At 37.0% G+C, this 27,999-nt stretch overlaps 1 protein-coding gene across 1 annotated transcript in view; it reads left to right on the top strand.

Annotated features, from left to right (window-relative positions):
• The window catches only part of UHRF2 (ubiquitin like with PHD and ring finger domains 2), a 77,296-nt gene that overhangs the window by 701 nt on the left and 48,596 nt on the right, over positions 1-27,999 (top strand). Inside the window, exons 2-3 of the mRNA XM_088130216.1 lie at positions 13,251-13,493; positions 24,110-24,372. Of these exons, the coding sequence (XP_087986342.1) occupies positions 13,251-13,493; positions 24,110-24,372 (506 nt within the window). The remainder of the gene's footprint in view (positions 1-13,250; positions 13,494-24,109; positions 24,373-27,999) is intronic.

Raw genomic sequence — 27,999 nt, forward strand, 5'->3', positions numbered from 1 at the left:
GAGGAAAGGGACGGCGGCGACTTCATTCCGCTCTTCCTCCCTCTCCCCGTTTCCAGCGTCGTTGCACGCGAGGCATCTCCGCATCCCGCTAGCGGTTTCTGGCGAGACCGGGGAATGGGGATTCCTACGCGGGACTCCCGGGAAGCCGGGCGCCGCAGCTTCTCCCAGGCGGGGAAGAGAAGAGGCAGGTCGCGCGAGCTGCCTCTCGTGCGCCGCGCGCTACTTCCGGTGGTTCAACGGTCTCCGGCAAACCTTGGTACTGGCCGTGCTCCCCTCAGCTGCTTTCCCGGGGAAAGGAAGTTCTTGTCGTCCTCCTCATCTCTCGCGGTTCTCTGCCCTATGTTTCTTTCATTCCCCTTCCCCATCATTCTGGTGGGAAACTGGTAGCCAGCTCTGCTGATAAGATGAGCCTTTCTTCCAGAAATGTTGTACTAGGTTTTTAGCCTGAATGTAATCTCCTATTCGTCCTGAAGAATATCTCTCTGGTCGCTAAGAATTGACACTGGCTTGATGGCACCTAATCAGTCGTCTCCTGTTCTGCACACCTTTTGTGAGTGTTGCACTGGAACTCTAATTTCTGTTCACATTCTGATGTATTTATGCAAGATGCTGCCCCCCTCCCTAGTATACAGTGCAATAAATGCTGTAACAATCTGGGTTATTAGCCTGGTGCAGGCAAATGTTAATTTATTTCATTGTGCTATGTTAGAATTATGTTCTGTTACAGTATGCTTTTAAGTTGTATGGTGTTTGAGTATTGCCCTGATATTTCATTGTGATGACAGACTAAAAGTGCAAGGAAACATATTAATCACTGCACCATACTGTCTGTATAAAGTACACAAAAAAAGGTTGCAGAAGGGGGTTAAAGTAAGTGTGACTATAACATGGCTGTATATAAGTTGCCAGATTACTATACCCTAGACCTTAATTAGAAGTTTACTGGTAGTAAGGAATGAGAAACTAAGGACAGTATATAAAGCAAGCAAGGACACAGGAGAAGAACCAATAGTAGATGCTGTAGTAAGTAATATTGCTTCAGCACTGTTTCACAACTGACCAAGATAACTGGAAATGTTGGTGCATCTCATTTTTTGGGCTCAAGTGCTGGCTGGCTATCTCATCTCTGTGTATGAGGATAGGGAAATATGTTTTTTGGGGGTGGGTCTAATGGTAAAAGGGCTTCAAGTAAAAAGGTGCTGATTGCTGGACCAGTCTTGCTGATGGTATTCATGCATTTTGTTAAATCATAGCTTATTTAATTATTGTTTATTTAATACATTAAAACAGCCAGGTTTATATAATATGTAAAGTACAAACCAAACAAATCACACTATAGTGTTATGCAATAGGTAAATTCAGCTATTGTTAGATTTAGATACTAAGATCTCAGAGATAAATGTAATAGCCCTTTGAATACCTCAATATAGCAGAAATGAAGGATTTTATAGAAAATACTGCTGATAGTAGGGTTAGGCTGGAAATATTTTGGGTAACTGGTCATTCATATGGCTTTCTATCATGTATTTAAATTTTAAGGCGTTGGAAAATTTTAAAATTGGTATCACTGAAGTTTTGTGTTGTGTAACTTTTCAGAAATTGATTGTTTGGCTATATTTAGGTGACATGTTAAATGTGGTTTACAGTTAAGTCACTAATCCAGTGACTTCATATAGATAGCACAGGAAATCATGATTGCTAGTTTATCTTTTAATTAGTCATTGTGCTAGTAACATTGGTGTTGCTTTTAGGACTTTTTAGGTTTACTTTTGCAACGAACTACTACAACAAGAGGCTTGGATTCAATTGGATTAGATACACCATACACCTGTAGTACTGCTTTGTGACTACTTCTGCATAAAATGTTGTCTGGAGTTTTAATAGCTGATTAACAATAAACTTGCCTATTAGCCTTTGTTAATATACTAAGCCACAGTTGGCGCTGCTTAACAGAGAACAAAGTATGGCTACAGAATATAGTGATTCGCCTCTTGTCCAAATAATGAATTGACCATAATTCCTAGCTCAGATGAACAGTAGGCTAAACCACAATGTGTTGTGTGCATGAAGTCATCAAATTCACCCATTTGTTAAGACATAGCTTGTTTAAACATAGGTTCCTGATTAAGCCCCAATTGACTGAATCTACACATTGTACTATGTTGTAAATTGTCATTAATAGACTACTGTGGCTAAGTTCACAGCATTCTAAATCATCACTAAACAAGCTATATGATGGCTTAGAGGCAAGAGTTCTCAAGCTTTGTCATGCTGTGATCCCCTAAAATAATTTAGGTGGGAACCCCTTCTGTTCTGTTGGCATGTCCGAGCAGAGTGGGTGTCTGGCCTGAAAGTGATCCAGCTTTACATGAGGGCAAATTAGACTTTTGCATCCAGAGTTGGGTTGCTGTCTGAACTTGCTCCTGGGGCCAGGGTTCTCTTTTGGCAATTTTTGTGCTCACAGCAACATCTCTTGTAACAGCTCCAACCCGTTCCTCAGTACTCTCCAAGATAAGCCAGTCAGATTCAAGGTGTTGTCTAGTTTAATCTTTCTCTCTTCCAAGAGTATTTCTTTGGAGGGGGGGGGCGTCATGCTGGGTCCTGGTGCTGAGCCTACAAGTCTATTTCAGATAGCTCACCTTTTTCCTTTTATTTCTTGCAGTTTCTCCCTGCCTGGTGAAGTGCCCTCTATCAGGTGTTGCATGAAGTGATTTAGAAGGTGTATGTTGTATGTATGTAGTATACAACCTTGATGTACTATGTGGACAAAGGGTGGGGTTTCATAGCCTCCAGCTCTTACTTCAAATGGTATGGGGGAAGGAGAGAGAAACTGGCCAAAAATATTTAGTGCAGCAAATGTTGAACAGGCAGTTCTGAATGACAGTGGAGGGCTTGGCTTTTTCTTCCTGTGTTAGTGCAGCTATATCATGAAGTGTTTCAGCCTCAGGTGGCACTTTGGGCAAAAGTGAGACATGTGCCCCATATTTGAGAGCTTACTCTTGGAAATCTGGTTGCTGGCCCTGCACAAACAGCAACTTCACCCAGTGTCTACTTGGTGTACCCACAGGACATAGTCACAGGAAGCCACTCAGCCAGCTTTCATCTCACCCAGCTTGGCTGCCCTTGGAAATAGTAGCTGAAGAAAAGGTAATTCTCAAGCAGCTTGTTATGGCCATCTGTGTTGTGAGCAAGCCAGGTCTGTAAGGTGCTTTCCTCAGGAAAATATGGGTGCCTTGCTCCCTGTGGCTGCAACTCCTGTTGAAATTGGCCAATTAATAGCTGCCTTCTCCTCTACTGCAGGGCTGGGAATCTGCCCTCATGGGAACCAGAAAGTTGGATGCTCAAGCTTAGGCTTGGTTACCTTCCAAGCCCGGAGAAATTGTTGCTTTGGAGTGCTGTAGCCAGGGTTGGTCTTTTCCCAAGCCTGGGGAAATTGTGCCTATAATTAGATTTTCAATCAGGATTAAGCTGTGCTATCTGATCTCACATTCTCCCTGTTCCTGGACCCAGCACCTGGACCTATGATGCTCCCCAGGAAGAAGCTCAGGAAAAGCTGCCCTTGGAAGAGAGAAAAGGTGATAAAAGACCAAAGCACTCAGTCTTGGCCATGATCCCTTGGCAGTGCTTGTAAGCAAATTAGGGTAATTGCAGGAGTCGTCGTTAGTTGAAAACTATTGGAGGAGAGCCCCAGTACCTAGATCCTGTGCCCAGCTCAGTCCAGTATTAGCAGCTTGGTGAAGGCTGCCTGAGTGCAGACAGTAAGAAGTAGTCCAACCCTTTTAGATTTGTTCATGGCCCCTCTGGGTTGTGACTCACAGTTTGAAAACCCTTGGCTTAGCCTAGTGTGTGAACCCAGCCGTTTTGTAAAAGTTCAGAATTGGGACATGACACATCAAAATTTGTTTGCTCAGTCTGCATTCCTGCTTATGAGGATATGACTCGTACAAAATGATTTCATTGCAAATGAATTTAAATTTGTCTCATACTAAACCACAATTAAAATGGTTGTAGAATACTATATAAAATTACAGTAAATAAATACTGAAAATAGCCTAGCAATTACACTGATCTTGGTATGTATGGTTCTCTGTACTCTCTACTCAGGATTCAATAATTGAAAAGGAGAGATTTCTCTTACCACTCTCTCTAGGAGAATACAAACATGGCATTCCCATTTTTTTTAATCTACAAAATTCTGAGTGTCTGTTATAGTCTTCCAGACAATAGCTGCATCTCATTTATAAGCAGCTCCTGATCTGCAGTGATAAGAATATCTTTGCTTCACCATCATTGCTGTGAATCTGTGTTTATCTTTGTGAATGTTTTCTTTTTCTGCTGTGCACTAGTGTAAAAGAGGATATTGTTTTTAAGTTGAAATTATTTATCTGCCTCATTGCCCATGTTCCTCCCATAAAGGGAAGGAACCACCCCATTCTTCCTTTTGAATTAGTACTTCGAACTACTAAATAGAACTACTAAATAGAAATGCCTACTATTCTATGATTCTTAGTATTCCTGATTTTTATTATTGTACCAATGTTTAGGATTATTCTTGGACATACTCTTCTACCTCATCCTTCCTCTCGATGAGAGGGATAAAAACTTATTTCATTTCTCAGCTTATAATGAACAAGAGATTCTTTTGCAGCTTCAGCATGCCAGATGGATAGTGAGAGAAACCACATCTTTATAGGGTTCACATATCATATTCCTCATAGGATAGTTGATTCTTTTTTGTGTAAACCCATAACTGGCAATGTGCTTCAGATATTCAGAATGCTCAGATAGTTTAATTTCTCTGCAAGTACATGTAAAGCAGAAGCCTATACTACAGTACTGTGCTGATAGAAATGCAGTTGGGACTACAGCACTGCATAAAACAATTTTTGGTACTTTATAGTAATTGTACTTGGAAGGCATGGCTGTCCTTGCTTATGGCTAGCTATGCCTAGAGGATCCTTTTGTAAGAGTACCAAGCTATACACCTCAGGGTTTTAGTTTTAGTTTTTTGAGGTTTTCATATCATCCAGACATGTTTATGTTTCCTTTCTGTCTTGTTCCAACTGGAAGAAACCATTGTGTCACATTGTTATGTAGTATGGCAACCTTAAAACAAAGCATGCCTGGGTATTTTGCAGCTATGCCACTTGGGAGGAACCCTAAGTGTATGCATGGCTGAACCTAAACCAGGCTTGCTGTGTAATCTGAATGTGTTATAAAGTTTCTTGCTCAAAGAATGTACTGTCTGATTTGTGGAAGGAAAAAAAATAACAAAAGATTGGGATGGTGAAACGGGGTAACAAGAGATGACTGTTACTTATTTCAAGTTTTTAAAGCTGCTTTTAGGACTATGCCTCCCCAAAGAGTATTGAGACATGAGATATGTTGAATAGTTTAAAGGTGTATTTATCAGATATCAGGAGTTAATTTGTGAACCTATTCTTCTGTAACAAGCATACACAATGATGAGAAAGATGCATTCATCATTCAACCAGCAATTAGAACTAAACTAGTATTCTGCTGAGGTGGTTTTTGTGTTGCTACATGTGTGAAGCAGAAGTTAGCTGCATGTGGATCAGAGTGAAATTGATTGTATCTGTGGAATTGCTCAGTTTTGGATGGTTAAATCATATTAAGTTTAATGTTCTTGATATATAAAATGTGTTAATGCAAATGCTTTCCTGACTTTGAGCATTTAAGTCTGGAGCAATCTAGCTCCTTTTAGTACCATGCAAGACCTCCCCCTCACCCCAACATTATTCATGTTTATTTTAACCTGACAATTAAATGAACTTGTGGGGCCTAGAAAGCAAGCTAACAAAGTTTTTTGTCCTTGCATATTAGTGCTGGCTACTTGATTGCTCAAATATTTTCAAACTATTCAATGAATTAATTTAACTGAGGTGTTAAAAATTTATTGGTAAAAGTGGATGTAATGATGAATCATTCTTGTTTGAGTGCTAATGTAAAAGTGTTTATCAACCTACGGTCCCAAGAGGATATGATGCCATGAATTAGATTGAGTAGAATATTTCCCCAATTAATTTTTCTTTATTTCTTTCCTGTTTCTACAATAAAATGTAGGTACTTATAACTATCTTTATTCTCTATATATTTGCTAAGGTTTTTATCCCTACTGCTGCTTATGAGGATAGTAGGATTGAAATATTCTAGTTCCCTTTCTTGTTGCTAATCCTTGATCATATTAATTCCTGATGTTCACATTATTCCAATATTGGTCTGGTATCATTGTACTTATCTACTTAATATAGAAATAGGGAAGTTAGAGTGAACTGAGATTATTGCCATTAATCTACCATCAGGTCGAACAATATATATCTGTATTATAGAATATGCATCTGGGTAGAACCCCTATTGTTGAGAAATATTCAGTCTGCTGCCATATTTTATACATGGAAATCTTAATTTGGGTAAAATAATAGGGAAACCAGAAACCAAGAATTATTTCTGCTGGTAATATCTGGCTATAATTGTAACTTCATGGTAGGAAAAACGGTATCATGTTTTTCCTAATTACAGATATCAGTTTGGGCTTATTCCTGGATATCAGCCAGTTTCAGCCTCATGCCATAATTTCCAGATAACATCGCCACAACTATGTTCAGTTGTTACAAATAAAAATGAATGTTTGTTAATTGAAGAGGATAAATTCGGCCTTTATCTAAAATTAAAAAGTAAGAAGCATGCAAGTTCTTTTATCTTCATGGTAATACCATGTAATACCAGTATTAAATAAGAAAGCAAAAAACTGTTTTTTATGGAATCAGACCAGTGATCTATCTAGTTCAGGACTGTTTATTACATCGTTTGGCAGCATCTTTCTGAAGTTGCAGACTTAAGTTCTTTTTAAGTTTTTCAAAAAACATCAGGCATTAAATTTGAGATTTTGTTTCCAAATCATGTGCTCTATTACTGAGGTATTGGTCTTCTTTGAAACAGTGTGGTTATGTGTTAGGAAAAACATGGATTCCTTCCCCTCTCTCAGTTTTTGACTATAATTTACATTAGTACAGAGTTAATTTTTATTACATACTTAACGTAATGAGTTACTCTTTGAATGTTTCACATGGTGGAATGTTTGTCTATACAAAAAGATTTTCAGTACATTAAAAAATGAAGATTGGAAATCTTTTCTTACCATAGTTGTCTATAAAGTCTAACATGGTCCAGACAAGACATTATGCATTGACACTTTACATCCTAACAACTAATTTCTATTTGAATTCCTCAGTTACGTTGAGATTTCCATGTAATAGGATTCATGATACTTTGTTTCTAAGGCAACTGGAAATAAGAAGTACAACTTAATGTGAATATTAGTTTTAATTTCGATGTAAATTTATTGTTAAGCAGTGACCATTTTTTCTAAGTTCTGTGAGTAAAAACTTCAGCTGAGAAATATGCTATGGCTGTGTTTACGTGTCTAATCCATAGTTTATTTAACCATGATTTACTGCAGAGGTACACAATGAGGGTCCATGGTTACTTGTGATCTCCAATTACTATTTCCCCCCAAACCCTAGACATTATTATCAAATTGTATTTTGTAATGTGAAAAGAGAGAAAAATAATTGAATGTACAATAAAAGAGTGATTAAATTTAATGTTTATTTCAAATGAATATACATGTATTTTTTGTCCTAGCCTTATCCATTACTTTCTCCTTTTTTGCAATATTGCTTTTCATTAATTTTTTTTTGTGAAACTTAACAACCAAAATATAATAAACAGAAGAAAAAATGCAACAGTGCTTATATAGTGAAAAAAGAAATGAATGCATAATAATGATTAAATTGAACAAAAACTCAAGGGAGTCAGATCCATATATTAATATTACAACTAATGTACTCCTTTAACACATTAAATGTAGACTATATTGAAATTTACTACTCTACCTTCTCATTTTTGTAATATAAAATAATATAATGTAAGGACATTTCAAAAATTGTTAGGAAAAAAACCTCCTGAACCCACTCTTTAATATCAGTTTACATTTCTTTTCACCAACATAGAATAATTCTGTTTGCCAAACTACAGGCTCGGTAGAGGCAGAGTTCTTCATAAAACCTTACATAAGGTTGTTAACATATGTAATGTTAGCCATGGATGGACATGACTAAATCATATGAGTTATATAGCTCTGAAATTTATTGCAATACTAGTCCAAGAAATCAGATATGTAATTGTTTTTAAACATTCTTTGAGGAGTCCAATAAAAATGGAACAAGATTTTCCGATGAATTAACTTTATCTCTAGATGCTAAGAAGTATATTTTACATTTCTTAAAACTTGGAACCGTTCATTTTCCAAAACTGGATATTCTAGTTCCTCATTCCACATATCATATATGTTACCAATATTAAGCTGCATACTGCCTTTGGCATGTCACATAAAGGCTAGGTATAGCACTTGGTCATGAAATGGGCCAGCTGAGATTTTTGCATACTTTTGTAAAATGCAGATTCAAAGGATGAAAATATTAAGTTTTCATTTAATGGGATTATCCAGAAAATAAATACTGAATAGCCAGTGCTCTCTTGGTAAACATGAAAGGCCAAAGAAATTGTCATACTGAGAGCAAATTAATAGTTAAATTCCAAATTATGCCACCTGCAAACTGAAAAGAAGCAGTGCTGGATCAGGAGAAAATTTCTGAGAAAAAAAATGTTGAAATCATTTTCAGCATTAGAAAAATAGTTGAAACAGACCTATTTTAGTTCTGTCATGGTCCTGAGCAGCTAAGATAATGGAACCTCTGATGAGACAATCATTAGAAGGAGAAGTCCTTATAAATGTGTATTTGTTCTGTCAGAACTAAGGGTGTGCAGTGCTTCAGATATAACCATATCAAGGTATTTACCAATAGCACTTGTCTGCATTTTAAACTAAATGTGACTTTTCCCAGGATCATGTGACAGGTATAGAGGCAGCTATGTGATCCTAGGAAAATATACAGCTGCTTTAAGGAGTTGCTGACAGATGGTATATGAGCACCCGCCAAAGTACTGTTTTGCCTTTAAATCCAAAATACTGCACAGCCATAAGCAATACTAGCCTGTTCTGCCAAAAATCTGCATGAAATATTCTTTTGGTCAGTTTGTAATTTGATGCTAGGAAAGGAATTATTAAAATATTCCATGGAAAGGTAGTTGTGTGCTTTAAATAGGGTTATCACACTTTATCAATCAAGCTATCATAATATATATATTTTTTAAAAATATAAACCAAACAAGTATGTGTGAATTTCATCTGATCTATCTGAATTTTATTTTGTTACAAATATTAATTTTTATTGAACTTCTAAACTTAAGTACTTGATTTTTTTTTTTTTGTCTGCGCTCAGTCATTGCTGACCCTGCAGTGACTGCTTGGACGAGTCCTTGCAGTTTTCAAGGCAATTGTTTTTCGGAAGTGGTTTGCCAGAACCTCCTTCCTAGAGCAGAGCCCAGCTGGTGAGCGCAGGAAGCAGGGTTTCCGTTGCTTCGCGCCCTTTTCGGGTGCGCATGGTTTTTCGCGCTTACCGGCAACTGCTCCCAACTCCTTTTTGCAAGGCGCCACCAGCATTTTTCCTCCCACCGGAGTGAGAGTACCATTTATCTACTCACGTGAGTTTTCGACCTGTTGGGTTGACAGGAACTGGGGAGGAAACAGGAGCTCACCCTGTTTAACGCGAAGGTTGGACTCGAACCGCTGAAGCGTCGACCATTTCTGGCCGGCAACTTTCAGCGTCATTAAGCCGCTGCGCCACCGCGTCCCCCTTGATTATGCCATCTTTATTTGTACTTGATTATGCCATCTGTATTCCTACATAAAGGTTTTTTCCCTCCTTGGTGCCATCATCATAATAGTAGACGCATTTGATACTGTGATAATCACTGAAAGAAAAACTTCTATTAATCTGTCTTTGTGAAGATCACAAATACTATTGTTTATGAAGCAGTTATCGAAAATAGCTCTGCAGATGTGATTTGTTTGCCTAAAATCCTATAATTTATCTTTGGAGAATTAGTTTTTACATAACTTAGTTAGGCCTTTATCATTTAAATGTGACTGGATGAATTTTTACTTGTCTTATAGGTTTGCAAATTTGGGATATACATGCAATTTCTTAAATGTGCAGCTGATAACCAACAGTGAAACATTTTCCTAACCCCTTTGTGAGCATTCTAAACTTTATATACATGTATGAGAATAGTCAGAGCACTATCTCAGTCCGAGTGCCACTGCCCTTGTTGACCACTATGAGGGGCTACCTTTGTGAAATTGATTTTTTTAGGATTCTTAATATTTGTGGGAAATTTTCATGAATACAAAAGGCTCTCTGCTTCAGAAATTTATCTTGGAATATAAAGAGGGTGTTGAGAAAGCAGAGCTAACAGTTGTGCTTCTCTTCTTTCCCTAGTTGTGTTGGTAAGATTTAGAATGCCTGAATGAAACTTACATTCTTGTATTACACTAGATGAAGTAGATTTACTATAGTCTGGACCCTAGCTAAAATAAGAAAAAACACTTTCCTCAACCTGACTTCCTGTAAATATGCTAGGATTATATTGTAATTCCAAGAATTTTGACTTGAATTTGCAACACGTATGAATGGCACATGGTCGTGGAAGGCTAAATTAAAGAGTGAGATTTCTAGCCCAGACTGATTTAGTCTGCATCTGAACAGTGTCTCTAATACATTTGTTAAAGTTTGTGTTTTAAACAATATCAATAAATGGCCATTCGATTTCCATGAGTGGAAAGTAAAGTGCTCCATTGTAGGATGCTTTCTGAGGCAAAAACTGCTGACCTCTCCAGAACTCAGTGGCCCAGTTCCTACTGTCTGCCTGATTTTTCCTGAAGTGAAAGTGTGGGGAACTAAATTCCCAATGCCTTCCCCACACCTTGCAAAATAGGACTTCAGTTTCTGAAGATTAAGTATTAACTGTTGCTGTTACCATCTCTCAGATTCACTTTCTATTTTGGGAAGTGTAGGAAATGTTTTAAATGCTTTTGCAGAATCTGAAAATATGGTGAGGGCAAGGTTCGGCAATATAATTTGACCCTGGCATTGCTGGGCACATGGCAGTGGCTTCAGCAGTAGAGTTGGGATGACAACTTGAAATCTCTCTTCTTTAATAGGTCAGATATCAGGTATTTAGTTAGTGATATGTGAAATTAAAGACTCCAGTTTTTGTCACTAGATAATTCTGAGGTTGTCTAAAACTTCAACTTTCTAAATATGTATACTTGTTTATCAGCATAAAGTATCTCTGTATATGAGATTATATCCATCTCTTTTTGTTCCTGTATTTTCTTTCTAACAGGAAGTAGTGAACTAACATCAGATTTTGTTTGGAGCTTAGAATCTACCTCTCATTCTTTTCTTACTCATTGGGATCATTAGCCTAAATAGAGTTTCCTGATACAGGATGGCTTTTTGGTGCATTTCCAGAAATTAAATTACATGACCAAATCCTTTTCTAATATATTTCTTTCTAGAAACTAAGAAGTAATTAAATCCAATACTAATCTGATGCTTGGCTCCAGACTTCCCTCAAAGAGTACTTTGCTGTTTCCTCTGTTGGAGAAAGTAGTGATAGTTTTTGCTATTTCCTTCCACAGACCCTGAAAAACTATTTAGGACATTGAATGACTCTCTGGAATGGTGTAGAAAGTTTCCCTGTAAAGGGAAGGGGAATATGTGAAAAAAAGTCCTTGTTTGATGCAGTGAGAGTTCCTGTTAAATCTGAGTCTGTTTTGCAAACTGAAAGAGACCATTTGTGAAAGGGACATTGGATCCAACCTATAGGTAGTCCTTGAGTTATGACAGCAATTGGGACTATAATTTCTGTCCTTAAGTGATGCAGTCGTAAAGCACAATGTCACATGACTACATTGCTTAGTGACAGCAATCCCTGCAATCCCCATTGCTGTCATTAAGCAAGGATTGTGGGTTGTTAAGCAAACACCTCTTTGCAACTTCCTGCCAGCTTCCAACAACCAAAGTCAGCAGGGAAGCCAGCAGAAAGTTGCAAGTCCCAGGTGGCTCACAAGTAGGCTGGCTGGCAAGCAGCTAAGTGGCTGCTGCCGGATGGGAGAGGAAGCAAGGGGGTGCGTGAGTTGCTGGGGAAAGGTGGTGTGAGCACAGCGAGGCTTGATGTGTGCTGGTGGTGGGAAAGATGTGTGAGTGTGGCAGGGATTGGGGTGGCTGCTGGGTGGGGGAGGGTGTGGGGGAGGGTGCATGAGTGGCCAGGGAGGTGGGGCACAAGTGCAGTGGGTGGTGGAGAGGTGTGGCATGAGTGCAGCAAGGATTGGGGTGAGTAGCTGGGGAGGGTCTGCAAGTGGCAGGGGAGGGTGCAGTGAGGCTCAGGGAGGGTGTGTGGGTGGCAGGGGAGGCATGGCACAAGTGCGGTGGGGCTTGAGGTGCCAGGTGAGGGAAGGTGTGTGAGTGGTCAGGGAGACATGGCGTGAGTGTAGAAGGGCTGGGGGAAGGTGTGCAGGTGGGGGAGACTTACCTGAGCCACTTGCAACCTTCCTTGCTGGCTTCCCCATTGACTTTGCTTGTGGGAAGCCAGCAAGGAAGGTTGCAAATCACGATTGTGTGATGTTGCAACCCCTTGTAAATGTGAGCTGGTTGCCAGGTGCCCTGATTGTGATCACGTAACCACAGGGATGCTGGGACGGCTGCAACTTCGAGGACCGGTTGTAACCACCAATCATTCAGCACCGTCGTAACTTTGAACGGTTGCTGAATGAGTGGTTGTTAACTGAGTATTATGCTTGACAATGAAAACGTCAACTTCAGTTTTTCTTTTTTTCCATATAAAAATTATAATGGCAATAAAAATTCCATTGAAGAAACTGTAAAATTTCAAAATAATCAAGCAATAAACATTTGCTATCTAATCAGATATTTCTATCACAGTTGTCATGGATTCTGGGATGTAAAAAGAAAAATTCTTATTTTTACTTCAATCTCTTATTGTTACATATTCTTGCCCATAATTTAGTTGTAAAAGAGAAAGAGAAATATACACAATAAATAAATGAGTATATTATGGCATTTTGTTCAGTGAAGCTTGTCACCTTTTCATGGAGAGTTCTAAATAATTAATACAGCTATTCTGATACATCGTAGGTTTAATTTTCATATAAGCTTTTCATGTTTTTATACCATATTGATGCAGTTCTTTCTTTTAACATACAGATTTCTGCTGATTTTTTTTCTTGCATTTTTTAATAGCTTGAAGATGGGCATACCTTATTTGATTATAATGTTGGACTGAATGATATAGTTCAGCTTTTGATACGCCCAGAGTCCGATGTTCCTGCTACAACATTGAATAAAAAAGATGGAAAGCCTGGTCCCTGTGCAGTTGCCAACTGTAAGAACAAAGTCAAACAAGGAGTGAACAGTGGATCATCGAATTTGCCATCTACATCAGCTCGCTCATTTCTTATAGATCCTGGCATTGGTGAATACAAGGTATTTGTTTATTTTTTAATCTCGATTGTGTCTCCTAGTTTCATTTCCAAGATCATTATGAATTCATTTTTTAAAAATGAGGATTATGTATTGAATGCCTGTACTAGAACAGTAAATATACTACAATGATTTTATAACGTTTTAGATCTATTTTAAATCTGCTAGTTGGAACAAAGAAGTGCTAGTGGAAGGGAGTTGGTAAAAAGCAACTTAGCTATTCTCTCCTCTCCACAGCAGCCTTTTGCTTCATATCTTTCTTGAGGCTTAGAGGCTTTCTAGAATGAAGTGGCTGGTTGTGCTACGCAAGTATAACAAAGAAGAAAATATCAGATGGAGGCAGCTTCTATGATCAGAAATATGAATAGGCCAGGGATTTTTTTTTTCTGTCATCATCTAATGCGGCCTTTTCTAAACTGGTGGCCTTCATATATATTGGACTAAAGCTCCCATGATTCCAGAGTTAAACTCCTCTGGATGGAGTTTATGGGTGCAATAGTCTAGTATATGTTTCAGGCATAAGTTTGGGAAAGGTTTAATCATCATCGTCACCTGCCACATAACACCCCAGACTTAATAATGATAAGAAAGACCAAAAAGTCTGTATGGTGGACATTGCAATACTTGGAGACAGCAGAATAGAAGAGAAAGAACTGGAGAAAATCTCAAAATACAAAGAGCTGCAAATAGAAGTAGAAGGACAGTGGTAAAAGAAAGCAAAGATAGTACCAATAGTAATAGGCGCCTTGGGTGCAATCCCAAAATATCTGGCGAACCACTTGAACACCATCGGCATTGACACAATCACCATCAGTCAACTGCAAAAGGTAGTTTTACTTGGAACATCTTACATCCTGCAATGATACCTTTAACTCCATCAAACAACCTGCTTATCCCAGGTCCTTGGGAAGGACTCGGTAGGTGGATAAAAATACCAAATCCAGTCTAAACATCTGGCTGACTGTGTGACCACCACCACCACCAATAATAATGTTGGGTGCCTTTGAATCAGTCTCAACTCATGGTGACTGCCCGGACAAGTCCCTGCAGTTTTCTTGGCAAGATTTTAAGAAGTGATTTACCATTGCTTTTTTCCTAGGGCTGAGAGAATGACTGGCCCAAGATCACCTAGATGGCTTTGTGCCTGAAGCGGAACTAGAACTCACAGTTTCCCAGTTTCTAGCCAGGTGTCATAACCACTACACCAAACTCAGTCTCTTTAATTAATTAATTAAAACAATTTGTTAGATTTCTATCCTCTTTTCTCCAGGAGTTAAAGGTGACTTATATGGGATCTCTGTTTAAGTCACAGAAATCCCAAGAGATAGGATGGGCTGAGAGAGTTTCCATGTTGAGAATGGATTTAAATATGGGCCTTCCTGGTTCTAGACCAATAGTATAGCATGCTGGCTATTAGTGTATGCTGTTAGCATACTTCAGTGTTATCCAAGATACGATGTTATGACTCTGCTGCCAGTTCCTTAATCTTATTAAGTATTAAGAGGAAATAAGAGGGTTCTCTTTCTTTTCCCCCTCACCTTTCTTCAGTGTGCGTTTTTCATGTCTGCTCCAAATGTTTTAATATATTTTATGTTATGAGTAACAATAGTTGCCTTTGGATGTAATACTAAAATCTGTCCTAGACATCTCAACAGAATATCTTAGTTGATTGGAAACACTCATTTGAAGGTTGCTTATGGATCTTGTGTTTGAACCATGACCAGAATTAATTATTTCTGAATCCATAAACTGGGTTAATACTTTTTTTTTTTCAATGTCAGTGTCCTTCTGTAGCTGTTTTCTTAGTGATGGGAAGAAGGACTATTCTCCAGATTGAGTGACTCTTGGTGAAGCTCTTGCAGAACTTGTACTCCCTTTTTCCTATATTTAGCCAGAACCTTAAACTAGTCAACATAGTTTCATAGCATCTTTATAATGAGATGAAACATTAATCAGAACTTCAGTTAATGAATTAACATATACACAGGATATATGCTGACAATAATATAGCTTAGTAGGCTACCTTGATTGCTACATCCAGAATTTTTTTTTTAAAGTTCTCAAAAGAAACAACACTTACTTTTCACCTTTAACAATCTTTTTCAGTTCTGTTTTTGAGAAATTCCACTTATGAGTGCATGGTACTAAGCACTTCATTGACCAAATAAAAAAACAAAGATCTTTCTGCTATGCTGGACTGACAATGAGGAAGTATGAGTTATTAAAAAGGAGGAAGAGATAGAAAATTTATATCAAAATGATGCTGGTTAACTGAAGATCCCTTTACCTCCAAATGCCTATTGAAATTAAATTTTTGTGGAAATTTCATTTATTGTTGGGAGGAGTCTTCCCAAGAAAATTATCTTAGTTGGAGATAAAAAAGAATTAGGAATTCCTCTATGAAGTGGGAATGGGAAGAAAATATGTTGCTTCTGGCTTTCTGATATCTAAATATCCAAAGGGAGTTAGTACATTTTGCCATCATTAATTGTTCAGGCCATGTCAGTAAAAAACTTTCACTGACATGGAAGCTTATCAAGAAAGTGTTCAGGGTATCAGCAGGACATCAAAAAAAGGGTAAAATGTTTCCTTTGCAAAATTTGAATTTTTTGGTTGTTCAACAAATTATGGTTTACTATTTTTTGTAAAGGCAACCATAATCTATATTTATAGCAGTGAACCTTTTTTCAGAACTAGGTTCAAAAATGTGATTGTTAACTTAGCTTTAACTCTAGATTGTGTTCCTTCCTAAGGAACAGATTATCACAATTGGGGCCATGAGGAAAGTCTGGAGGGGAGCATACAACTCTTGGCTTATAGTCAAGTTGATTAAATACAGCCTTGTTGAGTCTCTACTGGTCCTAAGACTGTGAATGTGTTAAAGAAAATACTTTTTGTTGCATTGTTTATTGTGAAAATGTAACCGATTAGGTATAATTTCTAATTCAGTATAAAATTGTTAACTATCTCTTTATTCTTTTAAAAAGAACAGATGCTAATTTTGTGATTAATAAGTATGAAGGCAAGACCAAATAAGAGAAAATTAAAAATAACTATTCTTGTGCCATATTTAATAGTAAAATAGTTAAGCAGAAATCATACCATGCTAGATCTCTGCATATGCCTACTAATCCTTTATGTGAGAAGCTGGAGAGATGTGGTTTCTGAACCACCTATCTGTGGTTAGCCAGTGATTAAATATATTGTCCTAATGTAGGATACATGCTATTTCCAAATGCCAGAATTAACAGAGAAAAGCTATGGTTTGTGGTAGGTTGATTTAGGGATAAAGTAGCCAGAAATAGAATTGTCCTGTATTCTGATGACATATTTAACCATCATCAAAGCATGATTTGTTTTGAAAACCATGCTTCTTCAGCTAGTTGTAGGAACAACTGTCATGATCACGCATGGCATTGTGTTGTGCTGCTTGAGCAATTTATAGCTAAGATTTAAGAGTGATGTAAGGATAGACTCATTGGGTCCACACATCCACGCAAGATGGATGTGTGGAAATAATGCTTACTTGTTCAAAAATGCAAATATAAACTAAGTCCTTTGGAAATGTTGAAATAGTTAAAAAGAAAATTGATAAAATAAGACCTTAGAAGAGTAACATTTATTAAAGTCTAAATGTCTGTTGATTAAATCATATGCTATAATGTGTGCAGTATTTGGGTCTAAATCAGACAAAATCAAAGATACTTCGATTCTGGTATAGCCTCCCTTGCGGTACCTGTCACAAGCTCCTCAAAGGAGCTATGTTTTTTGCTAAGCTTGAACTGTAACTACAAGGGCTCAGGAAAATATTTGTTAGCATTAAGGAGGAGTTATGGGGATGGCAGTTTATTTCTTGGTTTACTCTTTTGGTTGCTAAAATCTTTTAAATACTGGTTAATGGAATCTCTGAAAAATTAACAGATTGAGAATACAACATTGAGAATTTTCTTCTTTTATTATACTACTGAAAGCTTATGTGAAATGCAAAAAACTAATTTGGTTTTCTTTATTGTGACTGCAATTTTTTTTTAAATAATAGGTTTTACTATTTTTGCTCAGATTCAGGTATTTACATTCTATTTTCTGACAAGCTTTTACAAGCTGTATTCCATGTGAGCCCATGTGTTGCTTGATGTGGCTGAAAATGTAAAAGCCTTTTTACATGCCTTGTTTAATATTCAGTTACCATAGAAATTTGCTGATACTGAACTACGTACTGCTGCAGCTGGAATTCAAGCATGTTAATACTTCAGTTCTTAGAAGCCATTTACCTATGCTCCTAAGTTCAGTCAGTAACTGACGTATGGTCATAACTCTCATTCTGCTTATGCTAGAAAAGTGTTGTTTCCTTCTGTGAGGCTTATAATCTAGTGATCCAGTGAATAGATTATGACCAGATTCAGTCCTTAAGACAGTTTCATCCAGGTCATCCTCTGTTCTGCTTATTCCTCTATCTCTCTGTATAAATTTGTATAATTTGTATAATTTATAATCCTCTATCTCTCTGTATAATTTGGTAAAGCAAACGGACACAGTGGCATCCAGGTTCAGAAGAACAAAATAGACATGCATATAGTATGGGTGGAACAAGAGGGCAGATCGCTCTAAATTATAAAACAGTACAGGTATTTAACTACATGCTGCCCAGTATTTTTGTAAGGTTCAAGTTCATATATAAATTCAGCTCCTACTATTTGTCTGGATGTATTGGAATCTATATAAATTCATCCTTCCACACTTGTGTGGTTGTCCTTTGGAATCTGTTGTCCTTTGGAATCTATTGGTTTTATAGCCTGCTGTTCCCATCATTTCAGTTGTACACTTGTCCTTCTATCATGTATGATTTTTTTTATCCATTCCTTCCTTTCATCAGCTTGCTGCCTCATACCTCTTTCCTCAGACAGAGGACTATCAGATCTTATTTTGCCTTTAAATAGTAAATAAACCTCATCAGTACTGAAAGTGATTTTCACTGTAGTATTGAATCATAAAAATGGATGTTATGTGCCTACTTTCATTATAAATGTATAGAATTCTGTTTGCCTTTAGAAATGTAACATTTAGTTTGGGTAGTGGGAATATTGGTCCTTAATTATAATTATTGCTTTATAATTGTACTAGATCTTATTTACTGAGAAAGAAAAATTCAAGATCATTTAGTCCATTTTCCTCCCCCACCCCCTCTACAATAATTTGTTTGAGATTATAAATGCCTCTACGTTATAAGAAAGTTCTTTTAAATTTGTGTAAACAAGGCTGGCCTCATGGTGCAGGGGGAAAGGAAAATACTCTAAACTAGCTAAGCCTGGGAGAAAATGCTTTAACAATTGCAAATGTAATGATTGGTCAAATTCTGAGGCTATCTTGACTGTTAATGCTTATTTTATAGTCCAAAGAGATTAAAATAATCCAATTTTTGGAACAGCGGTATCTAGTAACATCTAGATTGGAGGTTATTTGGAAATTTGAGAGACTTAAGTTTTTATTACATATAAATATATGCAACCACTAATATTTTTTAATGAAGAACAGCTTTGTGAAATGAAAATTTACAGATATGAAGTAGCAGAGAACTCTGTGTGTGTATATGTGGGTGTGTATACAAATGCGTGAGACTTTCCATCCCTGGGATTTCTCCATTGTCAAATCCTGAATTTCCCATTTAAGGTTCCAAAAGTGTCTTTCTAGTAAGTATAGTCATCAAATACAGTACTGTGCAAAAGTTTTAGGCAGGTGGGAAAAAATGCTGTAAAGTAAGAATGCTTTCAAAAATATATATTGAAATTGTTTGTTTACAAAATGCAAAGTGAGCGAACAGAAGAAAAACCCAAATCAAATCAACATTTGGCATGACCACCCTTTGCCTTCAAAAGCATAAATTCTTCTAGGTACGCTTGCACACAGTTTTTGAAGGAACTCGGCAGGTAGGTTGTTTCAAACATCTTGGAGAACTAACCACAGATCTCCTCTGGATGTAGGCTGCCTCAAATCCTTCTGTTTCTTCATGTAATCCCAGACAGACTCCATGATGTTGAGATCAGGGCTCTGTGGGGGCCAAACCATCACTTCCAGGACTCCTTGTTCTTCTTTACGCTGAAGATAGTTCTTAATGACATTGGCTGTATGTTTGGAGTCAATGTCCTGCTGCAGAATAAATTTGGGGCTAATCACACGCCTCCCTGATGGTATGGCATGATGGATAAGTATCTGCCTGTATTTCTCAGCATTGAGGACACCATTAATCCTGACCAAATCTCCAACTCCATTTGCAGAAATGCAGCCTCAAATGTGCAAGGAACCTCCACCATTCTTACTGTTGCCTGCAGACACTCATGATTGTACTGCTCTCCAGCCCTTGGCAAACAAGCTGTCTCCTGCTACAGCCAAATCTTTCAAATTTTGACTCATCAGTCCAGAGCACCTGCTGCCATTTTTCTGCACCCCAGTTCCTATGCTTTTGTGCATAGTTGAGTCACTTAGCCTTGTTTCCACGTCGGAGGTATGGCTTTTTGGCTGCAATTCTTCCATGAAGACCTTCTGGCCAGACTTCTTAGACAGTAGATGGGTGTACTTAGGTCCCACTGGTTTTCACCAGTTCTGTGCTGATGGCACTGCTGGACATCTTCCAATGTCGAAGGGAAGTAAACATGATGTGTCTTCCATCTGCTGCATTGTTTCCTTGATTGACCACTGCATCTAAGGTCCTCAACATTGCCCATTTTTCTGTGCTGCTTCAAAAGAGCTTGAACAGCAGATCTTGAAACCCCAGTCTGCTTTGAAATTTTTGCCTGGGAGAGACCTTGCTGATGCAGTATCACTACCTTGTGTCTTGTTGCTGTGCTCAGTCCTGCCATGGTGATGACCTGTGACATGAAACTGTCTTCCACAACCTCACCTTAGTAGCAGAGTTTGGCTGTTCCTCACCCAGTTTTAAGCCTCCTACTGTGATGGATTGGGATGAGAAGGTTCAAGGACAGAAGCATCTCCTTAGCCCACAGCTTGAGCATGGGAAAGTGAAGAGGATGAGACTGGCACCACCCTAAGGAATTCATAGTGTTTAGTTGCTGGCTTGGGGAGTTTAGAGTTAGTCTGGCGAGATTCTGTCTAGCAGGTGTGAGCTAATAAAGTAACTGAGCTGTTCCAGTACTGTCTCATGAAGTTTCTTGGACTTAACCTGATACCTACACAGCTGTTTCTGTTTCAGTTAATGACTGTGTTTCAACCTACATATGAAATTGATGATCATTAGCACCTGCTTGGTATAATTGGTTAATCATACACCTGACTCTAATCCTACAAGATCTCTGACTTTGTGCAAGTGTACAAAGTGTGCAAGTGTAAGAATTGAAGCCAAAGGGTAGTCACACCAAATACTGATTTGATTTAGATTTTTCTTCTGTTTGCTCACTTTGCATTTTGTAAATTGATAAACATAAAAAATTACAATATATATTTTTGAAAGCATTCTTATTTTACAACATTTTTTCACACCTGTCTAAAACTTTTGCACAGTACTGTATATATGAAACTGTCTCATCCTGTTTCCATGCTTGTTTCGAGGGAAAATTCTATCTATTTGAGATAGTATATGGGGGCATAGTCTCAGAAGGTGGCAGCGCTTGGCAGACCTTGTCTGAGTTCACCTTTTAAAAAATGTGAACCTGGAACCGATGTAAGTGGCCTGCTACTCCAGGCCTTGTGACTATCACTTCCCATAACCCCAGTTAACTGTTTAGTTAATCTACAGGGGACTATTTGCATCACTTCCCCCTTTCGCCCCACAAAGACAGTTACAATCACTATGTTCTTGTTACAATAGATGAAATAGAGTGATTTAATACTTTTTTTCTGAGGGGAATGCCAAGTCCCTATGGCTTTTCTTTCTGTCTTACCTAAATCACTAAATTCTTGTTTTTTTGTTTTGTTTTGTTTTTTTGCTGTTGGCAGCAGAGGTACAGTGATTTTAAGCCCATTTCACTGAGAAGGAAAGGGAACTTTTCTTTTTCCTCCTGGAAAGTATGGATGTAGATATGTGAATAAGACTGTGTGCACATAAAAAGAAATGGCTGTTGTATCTGTGTGTAAGTGCAGAGACTGAAATTTTGGCCTAGTACCTAATACAGTTCTGTGATTGCTTTTCAGTGATTTTCTAACTTCAAGTTGCAACACATCTTTTGGTATTTACAATAAATATAAAAGGCAACGTTTAAAACACTATTAAAATCCCACTGTTAATACTGTGAATGAATGTGGGAAGGTGGTGGGTGGGGGAGGAAGAACACAGTTTATTTGAGAAGAAGCAACACAGCCCAGATCTGGGGGCCCTATGAAGGAGTTATTTCAAAGAGACTCTGACTTAATTTGTGCACTATACATCTCCCTGGGAATTTCCAAGATTATGTTTTTACCATGGCTAGCATTAAAGATGTCTTTCTGAAATCATTATAGTTCTCAGTCCACAGCTACATGGGGTTTGCCAGCTATGTGGGGCTTGACGGATATAGACAGTCACCCAATCAGACTCCAACCATGTAAACCAGGCCTGCACAGCATACAGTCCATGAGATATATGTGGCTCACCAGCATTTTTTAAAAAGTAGTAAATTTATAGCCACTGTCCCAAAAGACATGCTGCTGAGCACCTCCAAGCCTCACTGCTGCCACCAGCTCTAGCGGTTCCATTAGCTACAGAACAGCTGATCAGCACTCCAAAACCCACAAGGATTTTTAAATTTATCAATGTGGCCCTTTCCCCTCAATAATTTGTGCAGACCTGATCTAAACCATGAATGCCTGTTGGAATTACACATTCTTAATCACCTTACATAAAGTTAATAGGGAAGATGCTAGGAATATCTTTAGGGGCAAGCATGGGGGCTACAACAGAGGAAAAACTGTCTTTGACCTACCTCCCCTTGAATTCTTGTAAATAAAAAGAGCAAACAATTTTAGCCCCTGGAAAGATTTAGGAAAAATATTAAATTGTAAGGCTTTGTATGAAATAGATTTTATTATGTTTGGTCTGTATTCTGTTTTCAGCTAATTGTGAGAATAGACTTATTATGTTCAGATAGATTTTAAGCACACATAAATAGTGAATATTCGTTAGTTGATTGCTTTCATTCTCCCTGAAAATTTATCTTGGAACCTTGTGCTCCAGATTGTTGTTTTATGATGCTATATTTTAAACTATTTCATCTTTTTTTTTAATATGCTGTCTGTCGGTGTCATTGGGTATCTATATAAACATAGAAGTGTGTACAATTGTGTTTATCTGTCAGTGGGACAGATATTGTTAAGAGTCAATTTCTTTCTGTGTCTGTACCCTTCCTAGATCTGCTGCAGAGGTTGGGCATATTGGGGTAAGGAGAAAGATGAGGAAGTTTAATTTGATTAAACTTAAAGGCAATCTGCTTGCATGACATTGTTACCTGTAATGTGACTTTAATTAGGATAGGTTTAAGGGCATATTTTAAAAAGATATTAAATGCATCTTTTTCAACAAAATGTAGGAGATAGAATTTTAAAAAGTAGTGAAAGTTCACTATATGATGGGAGTTTGTTGTTAAGGGCAGGTGCAATGGTAATGGCTGAGTTAATGATTTTGGGTGCACAGCTTGGCTGTGGAGGAATGAGGTTGTTTTGTACATTACCAGTAATAACACAAGGATTGATCAAAATTTATTTGCTATTTTTTTCCAATTATAACCCAAATTCTCCAAGCTGTTTTACATTAAGGGCTTATTTAAGGAAAATATAATTTTCAAATGGCAAATTAACTTAATTGTGAGTAACAGGAATATGTAATGTCTACTTTTACTGAAGTCCTTCCTAAAGGTGTGCATTGAGATACCAGGCAACAAGTGAGTAGCTTCATTTATTGTTTAAAAGAATATACTTTAGCAGGACTAATAATACGTCTTAAATTTTTAGATTGTATGCAAAAAATGTAAGTGTAACTTGCATTAAAGTATGGTATATAAGTAAGCGGGAAAAACAGTTTTCTTGATTCAGTTATTTAAGTACTGTATGATGAAGGAAACAATTATTCAGAAAATATGAATATTAGGAAAACAGTAAATAATTAGAAACATCCAGTTAAAATAGAGACAACAAATACTAACTGTTGTAGGTACATGAAAACATTGGTGATAAAGAATAATATTGTGAAGGAAGAGTATTATATAACCCAGTAACTCTTGTTTTCATTAAGTAAATGGTTTCTGTGCAACTTTTGTTTTAAAAACAAATTCTGAAAAAATGTATAACATTCAGGTTTATACCCAATGGTATAAGTTTGCTGCTAGAATGGCATCCACTGGCATTTCTTTATCCCCACACATTTCCTGCACATTTCCAGATCTGCTTCAAATGCCTAGGGGATTCCCCAGAGCAGATTTGGGCCTTGAAATAGGACAGAATAAGGGAATATCCTATTTTTATGAAGTCTGTTTTTACAACTTTGGATATAGTTAGTATAAGAGTGTAAAGGTAGAAAATGCCAAACTAGAGTTAAATTAGTATAAGTTTGAATGCAGTTAGCATAGAAACTCAACATCATCACATCAGTTGTTTGTTTTTTCAGCATAACATTCACTAAATGTCAAATTTATTTTTAGATAAATGAATTGGTGGATGCCCGAGATGTCACTATTGGATCCTGGTTCGAAGCTCATATAGAAAATGTAACTCGAGCAACAAAAGGACATAAAAATGGAAAAGCTCAAGGAAAGAGTGGCAATAATTACAAAAGGACTAATGGAAACTTGAGCCAAGATCATTCTAGAGAAAATACAAATAATTTGGACAATACACCTTCCACATCTTATTCAGATTATATGGACACTGATGAAGATATTATTTATCATATCAAGTATGATGAGTAAGTGCTGCTGATATTATTATGAGGATGCCATTGAGTATGTGGTTGATATCAGATTAGAAAATGGGATCCTTAAGAAAACAGGTTCACGTTTTAAGTTCAAAGGAAATAGTATTTTAAAAGTCATAAATGTGTCTGATTGATACATTGTTTGTCTAAGAGTGACATGATTTGGGGGAGAGTTTGGATGTATTTACTTTAGGTTTATTTTTTTTCCTTTTAAAAGTTCAGCTGGCTCCATGAGATGTGTAGTCATATAATAGAATTCAGTACTATTACTAGTAGTAGGGTGGGGATGTTTCTTATGGAAGATATTAATGTAGTGAAATCAACACTTACTTAAAACGTTGAGAGGTACCAAATAAAAACGGAGGTAGTCTTAAGATTCAGTAGTCAGGATTCTTTCTGGAAACTCATTTTGCCAGTGTTCTTTATTAATTTTTATAGTGTATGTATGTGTTTGAGCTGAGTAAATATGGAAATCTTATTTCCCTTTATTCAGGGAGGCAAATAAGGTCCATACAAATCCTTTACCATGAGTAATACCAAAGGGAGATGGAAAAAATGTGCTGTATCTTACCTACAAACTAAAACAATCACAAAACCCTATGTCAACAGCCAGAATATTGCCCTCTTCATTCATTCATTCATTCATTCATTCATTCATTCATTCGCTCGCTCACTCACTCACACACACACACACACACACACACACACAAAGCCATAGTTTTTGTTGCCTATTCTCTGTCCAGTATACAGAAAATAACTTTCTGTTGGGTTAACTTCATTTTAAGATCATAGAAAACTGATTTCACATTATTTAAAGCAACATTCTATCACTTTGCCAGAATCTGCATTCAAGCTCATTATTCCAGAGGTTATATAAAAAACAATATCAAATTTGTCAACTTCCTGCAAAAAAGGATTATTCCTCCTCTTTAAGAGCAGCAATAGCAGCTGGATCAAAAGACAATAATAAAATGCTTGAAAAAAATGCCAAAAGTTACAAATGTTTTTTAAGTCTGTGAAAGTTTTAAAAAGAGATTCCACAGAATTTAGAGTTGATCCAAAATAAATAACATTGCAGAGACTGTGTTCATCCCACAACTGGATGTACATGCTATTTTTAACTGCTATTGTCTCAAAATATAAGGTAATTTTTTCAGTCTAAATGGGCTAAATTTATATTTTGCAACTCACTGTCTTTCATATCTTGCAGCATTACATGTAGGTATTAAAAATACATAAATAGGGATTACAGTACTTGCTAGGATTTCTGTAGAGTCAAATAAGTCAAAAGAAGAGCTGAATTTTAAGCCAGTGTTAGTGGTTATTTCAATAGTCAATGTCTATTTCAGTCTAATGTTTTGTGAAACAACAATGTGATTATGTAATTAAAATGGAATTAACTAATCTGCTTCAGTGTGGTATTTTAAATGGATTCTTCAAGTGTGTCTCAAGGCTCTAACAGTGCCAATGAAAGTTTTTAACAGCTCATTCTCATGCTGTTTTACAAAATAGCTTTACATAGTTTGCTATATGGTATGGTGGATATTGTTCAAGAAGTATGTTCAGAACCATCTTGTGCAAACATTTAATTACATAGTTTTTTGGAGTTTGGTCCATTTTTATTAATATTGGATGTATATTGAATGTTTACAGTTCTACCAACCAACTAGAATTAATGCTCACTGATAACCCTGAATGTGTAGAAATTGATACTTGTTAATTGTTAATGTGTTAAATTGAAGTTTCTCAAGAACTTGTAATTTGTGGAAGAAGAATCTGACAGCATGGCCTTCCCAGAGATATTTATTTAGTAACCTGTAAACTTGTTTAAAATAATATGACTGAAAAAGTATAAATCAACCTTGGATTTAAATTCATCTTAATCACATTTATTTACCCCAAATACCTAAAAGAATTCTGGACTGTCTCTCTAGATCTTCTTTTATTTGCCTCCAAATGATGGAAAACCATCCTGTAAATTCTTATACAGAGATTAGCAAAGGAGTCAGAACAAACCTAAAATCCTTAAATGATCAGAATTAATGCTATGACCCAGTGGCATCAAGTCTGATATTTTCCAATTTATAGAATAACCAGACAGGATATAAAATATATTTATTAAAACATTACATTACGAATAGGGATTTCTGTTTATTTCTAACATAGCAACTGAATATAGTAGAATCTGGTCCTCTGCTTCTCAGCTATAATTCCTTAAAGTTTTAAAGTTCTAATTCTGAAAGCAAGAGGTTGAGCTGAATTAAACATTAAAAAGAGAGGGAGAAAAAAAGTATTGTTGGTGTGTACCTCAATCTAAATGTAACGAAATAAACTGTTCATTAGTAGTAATAATCATTCATGATTTAATAAACCATAGTAATCTAAAATATGAAACTTAGAGAAACCTAAGTTGAAGTAGGAATGGGTACAAATCTATATACATAAGTTTTGTTTACGCAAGATGGTTTTGAGTATGATTCTTGAATAACATCCACCATATCATGCAGCAAACCATTTATATAAAGCTATTTATAAACTTCATAGGAATGAGCTGTCAAAAAAGAAAAGGTTCCATTGCCACTTGTAGAACCTTGAGACATGCCTAAAGTCAATTTAAAACATCACATGGAAGCAGATTAATTAATTCCATTTTAATTATCTATTCACTTTCTGGTTCCACAAAATTTTAGACTGAGATAGATTTTGATTATGAAAATAACAAAATAACTAAAATTGGCTGAAATGTTAATGCAGGGTGGGGAAGCTTACAGGTCTGTTGGATTCCAATTTCCATCAGTCCCCTTCAGCATGATCAGTGACAGGAATGTTGGAATTGTAGTGTAGCATTCACTAATTCAAACCTCTTGATAGCTTGACTCTGTTCTTACTGAGTAAATCTCTTTCAGTAGATTATATAGGAAATCCCTATCTTTGTGTGAAGATTTGTTATGTGCAGCACACAATTAGAATGGGCCCAATATCAATGATGAAGTTCAGTATTCAGTTTCTGGTTATAGCTGAACATTCTAACTGACTAGAAAGTGAACTATACATTGTGCAGACGTTCTATCTGTGAATTTATAAGTATCACGCTTTTCTGCCTGTCGGTACCGGGAACAGCCCAGGTTAATCCACTGCAGGATGAAGCCCTTTTCAATTGCTTTACAGCTGCTTCAGTGCACTACAATTTGTTTCTAGTTAACACCTGTCAGTCCTATAAAATAGATCAGACTAATAAACAGACACTGTGTGGGCCTAAAATCACTTTATTAGAACAGCTATAGTAACAGAATCTTGCAAGTCTTAATGTATTTCCCTCCTCCCTCTTTTATCTTCATGTGAATTGGGGGTGGGGGCACTGTTTGAAGCGTTTTCATAAATCTCTCTCTTGGTATGGGCTCAGATCTTGTTTATCTGATTGTTGCCTTGGTAACATCTTCCCTTTATTCATCAAGGCCATCCTCTATACTGTCTACAACACCTTTGAATTGAGTTCCACGGATTTTCTTAATGTCACTCAGTATCCAGTCAAGGACTGTTGTTGTCCAGTGTTTATCTGTTCATCGTGCAATTATATATATATGGTGGTCCTTTGGGTTTGAAGAAGACACACTGTTG

Source organism: Python bivittatus, unplaced genomic scaffold, assembly GCF_059951505.1.
Source record: "Python bivittatus isolate LINGU-HERP-01145 unplaced genomic scaffold, Pbiv_v1 ctg000850_np1212, whole genome shotgun sequence".
Taxonomy (NCBI): domain Eukaryota; kingdom Metazoa; phylum Chordata; class Lepidosauria; order Squamata; family Pythonidae; genus Python; species Python bivittatus.